This window comes from Pygoscelis adeliae, unplaced genomic scaffold (assembly GCF_000699105.1).
Source record: "Pygoscelis adeliae isolate BGI_AS28 unplaced genomic scaffold, ASM69910v1 Scaffold120, whole genome shotgun sequence".
NCBI classification, from domain to species: Eukaryota; Metazoa; Chordata; class Aves; order Sphenisciformes; family Spheniscidae; genus Pygoscelis; species Pygoscelis adeliae.
This window is the reverse complement of record NW_008824032.1, coordinates 3,086,695-3,096,593: the sequence shown is the minus strand read 5'-3', so window position 1 is coordinate 3,096,593 and position 9,899 is coordinate 3,086,695. Positions and strand designations below refer to the sequence as shown.

Sequence of the window (9,899 nt, the reverse complement as noted above, 5' to 3'; positions counted from 1 at the left end):
TCACAGGCAAAAAAAACAGGCAAGAACAGATCACTCACAATTGCACGTGTTTCAGCCTGATGATGTTGGTACTTTAATTAGAACAGTGCAAAGTCAGCATGAATTCTTTTGTTTTACAGAAAGCAAGAAGAATTGTTAATTAAAGGTTAATTAGAGTTTAATTGGTAGTTCTTTTTTTTCCCCTCTTTACTTCTGGTGATAACAGGGATGTTAGAATCCTTGACTTTGATGGCAACAGATTGGGCAGGCCTGGTGTTGATTGCTACTGCCAACATGAAAGTGGTGCTGCAGTCCTGCAGCTCCAGTTCTTAATCAATGAGGTAAGGACATATTTACTCAGATTCTTCTATATAAATTTAGTTGAATAAGTCAATTCATGTATTGTAATTGAGTGATAAAACTTTTCACGTTGTGCCAACAAGTAAGTGGCATACATCCAGAGGACGTTCACCATGCAGCCTTTTAGAAGACTATTTATGGGACTGCACGCAGGGAAAAGTATTCCCTTCACATACATCAGTATAAAGTACTGAACAAAAGGCAGTCAATATATGAATATGTGCAGGTAGATGTAAAATCCATTAAATTACTAAATATGCTGCACAGTCCCATTTCAAATAGAAATGAATAAATGAGCTAAATCTTTCTATGGAAAGATATTGATGGTTGTTGGCTGAAAGCTCAATAGTTGGGGATATGCTACTACCTGAAGCAAGGAAAAGCACTTGCAGGGGTCATCAATCAAAGCAGCATGCCTAGTCTTTGTAAATGATTTGTTGAAATCAAGTTTAGACAACGTGAAGAAACAGTGACAGATTATAGCTCGCTCTGTGCAGAAGATCTCTGGAGATGGTAATAGGCAAGAAGACTTTCTGGAGCATATAAATCTGGGTTTTTTTCTAGAACCTCATAATTTGGCCAAATTATAAGCTAGTTGTAGTTCAGTTTTAATTAATTTTCTCCCATAATATAAGGAAACACTTTTGACAGTTTCAAGTCCTCTTTCTAGGCATCGAGATCTTAGAGCTTCTCAAGGAAAGAGTTTTAGTTTTGTGGGTTTTTAAACCTGGGAAATATTTTTTTTTTTCTATACCTGTTTGGAGAAAGTACCTGAACCACAGAAACTGAGGAGGGAGAAATGAAACTTTAGAAACAATCAGTCCAGTGGAATTCTTTCGAGGAAGGCAGGGATGAAAACAGGGAGGCCAAGCTTTGAATCAGTGTTCTTTCTTTTCATTAGGTGACCAGCAGAACCCCTAATACATGGGATTAATTTTATTTCTGTGGTGGAGATTCTCTCTGACATTGGTCCAAACTCTTTGGGAGATGAGAATTAAAGCATGGATTACACTGTATTGGAGAAGTCTCACCTTCATAAATTTCATTTGCATATGTCAACATTGAAAAGAACAGTTGCTAGGATTAGAAAGGAAATCCAAGATGCAAAAAGAGAAGTTTATCGGTCAGTCATAGTTGGTATGAACTGATCTTTCAGTTACATTCTCGCCCTTCCTGAAAATAAAGCACTGCCTTCTGTTTGGGCAATATCTGGTTCCTCTCTGCCATAGTAATACACAGGGATAGATCCTTTGTACTAGACCTGATCTGAGGTGTAAATGTAGTAAACCACTGCAGGAGCAGTAGAGAGCTTCCTTTGCAGTCCATATTCTCATGGCATCACTGTTCCATGGTGAAGAGAAAGACAGTAGGAGGGAGAAAGAATAAGTTTACTTCAAGCTGTCCAGGCACATAGAGGTCTGGACCTTGGAAGATGTCCATTTTTGGGGCACCAGAAGCAGAACCAGTCTTCAGAGTATTTCTGATCTGTGATAAAGACACTGTCCTTTTGTCTACATCTCTTAGTTCTTCCTAGGTCCTCTCTCCCTGCTACCTGTCCCTACTTTCTTATCTGCATCTTCTTTTCACCGTTCCGGTTTTGAATTTCATGTTGTTGATATGACTACTGAACTGTGCTTGGCACTGTCACTTGTGTGGGTGGGTGGGTGGGTGGGTGCACTAATCCCTTTTTCCTTTAGTTAAATCCTTCACGCTCACCTTTTTAAGTAAGTGTTGTCTATTCTCCTTTTTGTTAATCTCTATGCTTATGTGGAAATACATGAGAGTTCACATGTATAACCTTGGTACAAAGCTTTAATTTACATTTTAAATTGATGGAGTTTTAATTTAACTTTGGCTGATCTTGTACTAATTTAAAATATTTACATTTACCAGATCAATTCAAATTGACTATTATTTATGGTAGAATATATTTTTTCTAGAAGAAAGCAACCGTTTTTCATGAACTCTATCATTTTCTACAGGTAGATCATTAACAGTGAAGATCATTTAAGAATAAGACAGAATCTGCAGAAAAGTAATATGTTGTGTTGTATCTTGTGTCTGCTCTAGGGTGCTTTGGTCAGTGCAAGTGCAGATGATGCACTTCATTTGTGGAATCTCCGACAGAAACGGCCAGCTATCCTACATTCTCTGAAATTTAACAGAGAAAGGTAAGACTATATGACACAAAAAATCTCATTAAAAAAGCCAAACTTACTTTCTGGATTTCTAATAATACATGCTTATTAGTTTGCCTTTCTAAAGGGGGATATAGTTTTGCCTTGAAAGTTTTTCTTCCACTGTTTGAGTCTAGTTTCCACAGAACAAAAACTTCACTTTCTCTTTCTGCAGCCTTCTCAGAACAAGAAAAATTTTGTCTGCTTTTTGTCAAAATGTTTTTCATCTTATTTTCTATTTGTGTGAACAGTAGTGTGTTTGTTTTTCTTAAGACCAGACACAAGCACTGTGATTCTTTAGGCTGATCTGTTGTTCAGTTCCAGCCAGAGCAGCTCAGCTAGAAGTAAGTCCAGTTTTAAATTTAAAAAGTTTTCAATAAGTATGAAGAAATAACTTTGTAGGCAGTTCTTTTCTTCTGAGGGTTCTCTAGCACTGGCCTAAGATTTTGGGTTTTTGTATTTAAGCACTTGGGTCCAGAATGAAATATCTTCATTTTTATTATATTTTCTTTTAACATACATATAAATTAATTTCAAATCATCTAACTTTCAATTTTCTAAGCTTGATTACACATTTAGTATGTAAAATTCAACATAAGCCTCTGGGCAAGTAGCAAAAAAGAAAGGCTAAAACCCTTTTTAACCCTCTCATTAATTTGGAACATTTCTCTGTATATATGCCTAACAGAGTTAAGTCTAAAAGAGAGCTTCCATTTTTTTTCTGGATATATTTTTTGTGTTAGAGCACAGAAGTTATGAATTATGTGATGCTCAGAGAAACAGCAAATAATGGTTGTCTTAGCTATAAGAAATTTATGGCAAAATGGATGTAAGGGGAATTTAGAAGCCTGATAAAGCAGTAAGATCAAAATTGATTTTCTTCAAGAAATTCAAAGGTCTGTCTTCCAAAACTTAATATCTTCTTCACTGTTGGAACCGTTAAAAAAAAATTTATTTTCATCCTCTCCTCTCCTCTTGCAGGGGGAGGTTAAGGGGAAGCAAGATTCGTACTGAAGAGAGAAAGATTCTTTCTTTCATCTTGTTTTAAGTTTGTGACCCAATGAATGAGCTCATTTTGATGTTTCTTAAATGGGGAGAAATGCTTGTTGACAGAGAATAGATTTTAAAATACTGATGCATGTTTTCAGAAAACAGTAAGGTATTGAAAAAGGCCATGCAGGGAAGTGTTTAGACAGTCAAAGGCTAGTTCTTACAAGAACAACATTTATAATTTAATTCCATTTTAGATTTAGACAGTTTTAACAGAGCCAAACACATAATTATTTAGATGCAGTTTACCTATGAAAATGGAGCATGTTGCTCCCTCAAATTTTCCTATTTGCATGTCTCTCTTGAGGATTTATAAAAATTTTAATTTTATTCATACAGTATATTTGTCTCCTTGATATGCTGTTTGGTTTAGATTTTTTTTACTGAACAATTGGCAGATTTACTTCATGAAGTGATGCAATATAATGTGCTTTTACTTAAAATTCTAATATTTTATCTGCTTGTCATGAGGAAGATGATTGTGTTAGTCCAGATTCTTGATTAATTCAACTTCAATTAATTCACTTTCATGTAGAATCAGTTTATTCTGAGTTTTTAAAATATTTGATGTATGAACCATAACAGCTGTTAGATTCTGTTAGATGGATGAATGCTCCTTAAGTCTTTGGCCGTTACTCAGTGCACCAGTCTTTATATTGTTGAACTGTTTAATTTGCAATTTGCTTCTGTTTCTTGACATTTAAGATTGCAGGATAATGGACTAAAATCTGCTTTTAGCAGTGTTTATGTATACGTTTATGCAACTACTTGACTCAAATTTCCCCAAGCGTATACATATATTCCCTCCCACAAAAGTCAAAAACATGTTTGTTCTTTTCTTCAGCTATTGGTAACAACACAGATGTAGAAAGCAAAGAACTCCTAAATACAAACACAAATCTTGTTTGTAAATAGATTTGCAGCACACTGGTTATCTTTCAATTATCATGTAGCATTCAGTATTAAGACACAGAATGATTTATGAATAATACTTCACTAACAAAATGCCCTGTTGTAGCCATTAAGTCATAGTTTGCAACCTCTCCAGATTTATTTTTTCTTCTTCTGACCTATTGTTAAACTAATTTGCCTTTTGTGAGAGATTTTATATGGTACGTTCTTGGTGACAAACTATCTCCTAGAATATTGTAGCACTGCTCAAGTAATTCTGGGATATGCTGATGCAACATTAACAATATTAACTTGTATCTGATAATTCACTGCTCCTTTACTAAGTGTCTCTTTGGAGCAAGTGTAGAAGGAACACTGAAGAATGAGACATAATGACAAACTGGTGTTTTTGTTCTACAGTGTAATGCCCAGGACTTTTTAGCAAATTATATGGTTTTGCCTTGTATCAAAATATGTTATCATCTTAAATTTCTATTTTCATAATTGAAATGTAATACAATGCATTAAGAACCTTCAAGAAAATATAAATATAAGCAATGTGTTTCAGTGCTCGGCCTCATACCAAGAGCTCTAATGATAACATGCAGATGGATTTAAAGACCCAACAGAACCTGTACACTATGTTCATATATGCCGAGTATAAGTCAGTGGATAAACTGTTGTAGTGCTGTCGGCTCGCTTTGTAACCCAAAGACATGCTTGACAATAGCATATGGTTGATGATCTATGATTTGCTGTTCCATTTACAAATAGGAAGCACAGGTAAAACTTTTTAACCTCTGGAAACACTCCATAAGAATCTCTTCAGTACTTTTGAAGGATAACATTACGGTGATGTTCCTTTTGTTAGTCCGTCCTTTTCCTTCTTTGATGTCAGAGGAGATGCCAGATTCATCTTCAGGAGACATTTTAGCCAAAATTTTAGCCAAAATAAATAACTCAGCTACTGGAACTAGACACTGTCTCTATCTGCTGCAAAGAACATTAGGATTAAGCTAAACTGCTGAAAACTATTATAGGCCTTAATTTTTTTTAATATAGTCAGAGCAGTCTTCAGCAAGTATAGCTTTAAATAGACAAGAGTTTATGTAGTTTTCCCATTTAAGATTAGTGCAACTGGGATAGAAAAAACAGCAAGGATTACAGTGTGAAATCCAGTTCCTTTAGGCTTGCGTGCATTAGTTTCACGTGTGAACACGGTTCATCTCCTGTTATTGTGTTGACTGGCATGGGGGATAGCCCTCCTCTTTTTCTTCTTTTAGCCAGTGCTGACTGGCGTGTTACAAGCGAGCCGACAGCACTACAACAGTTTATCCACTGACTTATACTCGGCATATATGAACACAGTGTACAGGTTCTGTTGGGTCTTTAAATCCATCTGCATGCACTGTGCACTGATGCCGTAACAGTACCGTAAGTGCTTTTCCACAGGGGAATCACCACATGGCAAAATCTGTGTAACTGGCTTTGGGGCTCTGATCTGTAACACTTTCTTCAGTGATAAGGGTATGCTGGCACAGAGGAAGAGGAGCCTTTTAAGTGGGTGACCTTTAGAGCAATGATTTCAGTTAGCTGTAACTTACTGTTAATTAGAAACTCGACTCTTACATCTGAGATTTTGCAGTAGTTGAACAAGGTGATTGAGAGTGTTACTGCAATGTTTGGAAGCAAAACCAGGTATTTTTGGATCTGGTGACTTTTCTTTTGTGTGTTGGTCTGTATTCTTTCCTGAGAGCAGCTGTATCTTTCTCTGTCTTGCTGTATCTTTGCAGGATTTTGTGTCCTGTGTTGTTAAGAGTTTACCTCACCAAAATGACAGCAAGAGGCTATTGAGTGAACACTGTGCAGTCTCAGCAGTACCTGTATCTGTTTACTTGTGTGTTAGGGACTTGTGAGTTACTAAACTTAGATTATCTGTCTCATTGGCTGCTCAAGGAACTGAATTCCTGTAATAGCTTGCCTGCTCATAAACGAGCCTCCTGGTTAATATTGTATAACTGCAAACTCTGTATTGTTTATGTACTTTCAAATTAGTCAGAGGTCTGTCATCAAGCATGAAAGCAGTTAATAGGCTCAGTGCAGTCGCACAGCCGTGCTATACCACAAAACAGATTCTGATTACATGGTGTGATGCAGCATTTAGCCATTCAAAAGAACCACAGAATTCAAATACGAAGCAGTATTTCACCATACAATCCTGTCTACCTTTTACAATGAGAGACAGTTTGTGGGAAGGATTTAAACTTTCTCAAGCTGATGGTGGAAAAAACTGAGGAAAGCAAAAGAAGCCATGCTGTTGGCTGGCATTCGCTTCCACATCTTGAAGAAGTTTTTACAAAACTTCCTTGTGCAGATCCTTTTTTTGTCGTCTTATGAAGTGTGTGTTGCCAACTGTGAAGACAGTACACACCTCAAACACATAAGATAAATAATAAATGTGTGTGGCATGGTCCTGCATCAGCGTTTGTCACTTGTGAAAGAATGATGCTCAGGGATTTCAATAACCAATTAATGTTGTTTGCGTGCAATTATTGAGCTTGGAAAGATTCCTGAGGCTCGTAAAAAACACCTCTGGTCTATAGGGCTGTGCCTTAGCACTGTAGGACAGGAAAGTGAACTTTGTCAAATGTCACTTCAGAAAGACAAAAGACTGGATACAAAGTTTCTCCAGTGAGACTGACCCAAATCATGTTCATGTAGTTACCACACACCTCTGCCTTCTCTGTTAAAAGAAAATGAAGTTTACAACATTACAGTCTTTTTTCAGGTCTTACATCATGTTATGGAAAATTTCATAGTACACTTGACCTCTAGGATCAATGAGAGCCATAAGCTTGTCCTGGAAAGGTGGTATACAGCCTAGTTGAAATGATGAATGTCTTGGTCATAAAAAGAAATCTAGCACAAGCATTTTGTTTTTTTTCTTCAACATGCATTAGCTAAACAATCAACAAAGAATAAAAATACAAAACAGAGATTAGCTTGTTGATACCAAGAATCAGCAGTTTTGATTTGATAGATTTATAAGATTATGCGGTTCCACTGAAGTAGAATGAAAATTCACATGATCCCTGAGATTATCTTTTTAACAGGTCTTAAATATGTGGGCCTTCTAGTGGATTGGAGCTGAAGGGACGTTCTCAGTCTAGTTCTCTACAGCTGCAGACCAGACAACTCATATTCCTCCTTTTATATAGCGAACAAGCTGACTGTGTTTTGCATCAAGAGATGCTGGTCCCTTGTGATCCCCGTAAGAAAAACACTCAGATTCTGTAAGGTATCATTCAAAATGCTATTTATTAGAGCTAGTGCTATACAGAATGAGAGAATAGTATAGATAATCTTACATCCCTGTAGATGCTGGGAACCCCGAGTTGTGCGTGGTCAAACAGGCCTCCAATCAGCAGGCTGTGCAGACCCCATCCATAGATAGGGTTATCCCATTTTGGTCATTCAAGTTATTACAGGATTTTCTTGTAAGAAAACGACTGTATTCCTTATTTCTACTATCAAAGAGAAAGGATGTTCACACTGAAACTTCCTGCTGCACTGTTAGATAAAGGCAAGGCCACGCAGGTGGTGCAGTCACCAAGCGGGAGCTGCCCGCAGGTTCCTGTGTTGCAGGGGGCTGGGTGTGTTTATCCTGCAGCCACGGGCTATGTGCCGCACAGCACAGCCTGAAGGCCACGCTGTACGGGCAGCCCAGCGCAGCACAGGCTTGCCCCTACCCAGGTTAACTGCTGTGTGGATCGTTAACTCCTCCACATGCAACGTCAATCCCAGTCAGGATCGTGACACCGTTACATACCTATTCAAGCGTAAGTCCGCGACTCCTCCTATTAGGGAAAATTGCTCCATGCTAATTTCATCCTTCTGATGGCAAGAAACCTTCCGGCTTCAAGACTAAATTTATTTTTATTGCCCTTTTATTCCCATTTAGTATGATATTCTAGTATCTACACTGTCATGGATTTTAAATATTTTGTCTCTCTTCCTTGCAGTTAAACATCTCATTCATATCCATTCATAACCTGCTTTTTTCTTTTTTTCTTCACTACAAAAATCAAGATTCTGTGTTTCCCTTTACAAATTTGTGTCTTCATTCCCTTTTCTTATCTTTGGCCTTTCTTCTCATATCAGTTCTTGCTGAGCTGATGATTAGACAAGGAAACATATTCTAGATAGGGTCCCATCTGTGCCATGGACATTGACATTACCATTTTCTTTTGTAAACTCTGCAGGAATATGTTTACTGATGCATACCGTAATAACATCTTCCTTTTACATGGCTTCATCTTATCGCTGCTTGTGGTCTTGCTGCGATTGACTAACACACCCATTACACTTCTTCTCTGATGTATATCTAGCTAGCAGGGAATGTGCTGCTTTTCAGTGCAATCCTTTAAGAGTGGAAGCAAAGCAAGACAAGCGAAATTGAAATTATCTTTTTCCATCACTTAGGTATCATGAGTTCCAACCCTGAAGTGGAAGTTCTTATTCTTTGAAGTTTGAGGCCTTGCCCTTTGCATTTTAAATGTCATTTCATTTCTTGTACTCTACTTGTGCAGATTGTCCTTCCTCTGTAATATTGTGTCCCTAAGAGGTTGCATTAGTATTAGTACCAAGATCACTTACGAAATTACAAGATCAGCTGTAAAACTAATACTTGAGAATCCCCCAAATATCCAGTAAAATATTTCCTTTTCAGTAAAATCAAGTGGAAAATAGGCATTAAAAGCAGAAATTTATAGTGATGGTTTTTATAAATACTGTATTTAACTTTGACATATACTAGATTTCCTACAATCAGAATATTCTGGAATAGATTTACCTTTGGTAAACCTACCTTCCCTATTTTACCATAACTTTTCAAAATTTGTCCTTTTGAAACTCAAAACCTTAGTTAGTGTATATTTTTAAGTATATTTGAGCAATTAGTATTACTAATTACAGTCACAAAAGCATAGAGGACAACATGGCTTAACTTTATTTCTATCTGTTTTAATTTTTTTATGCTTACCTTCTTGGGTGGGATTTATAATGCAATCTGAGTTGGTGCCACTGCAGAGAATGTTCTGCAAGAACTTAAGCTGGCTAGTTTAAAACCAGTTTGGTTTCTCTATGCTGAAATTACACTGGGATAGATGTTACTCTAAAATAATGTCACCTGTTATTGATTCATTGACTGTTTACTAGAGGAATCTGTTGGTTGCCATTTCCAGGAATATCTAGACTCTACAATTATTAGCAATACTTGTTTTCTAATCTGTACCTGATGCAATAAACTCTCTTCTAATTACAGAAGTCCTGGTCATATTTTTCATTCTAGAATATTAAAAAAGATCTCTGTTTACGTCCAGATGCAACCTTGAATTTAAGAATCTCTGTTCTTTTTTTTAATGGTGACTTTCACAGTCTTTC

The 9,899-nt window shown here is 36.8% G+C and overlaps 1 protein-coding gene across 1 annotated transcript in view; it reads left to right on the top strand.

Annotated features, from left to right (window-relative positions):
* The window catches only part of STXBP5L (syntaxin binding protein 5-like), a 211,335-nt gene that overhangs the window by 74,403 nt on the left and 127,033 nt on the right, over nt 1-9,899 (top strand). Inside the window, exons 3-4 of the mRNA XM_009329260.1 lie at nt 239-320; nt 2,410-2,510. Of these exons, the coding sequence (XP_009327535.1) occupies nt 239-320; nt 2,410-2,510 (183 nt within the window). The remainder of the gene's footprint in view (nt 1-238; nt 321-2,409; nt 2,511-9,899) is intronic.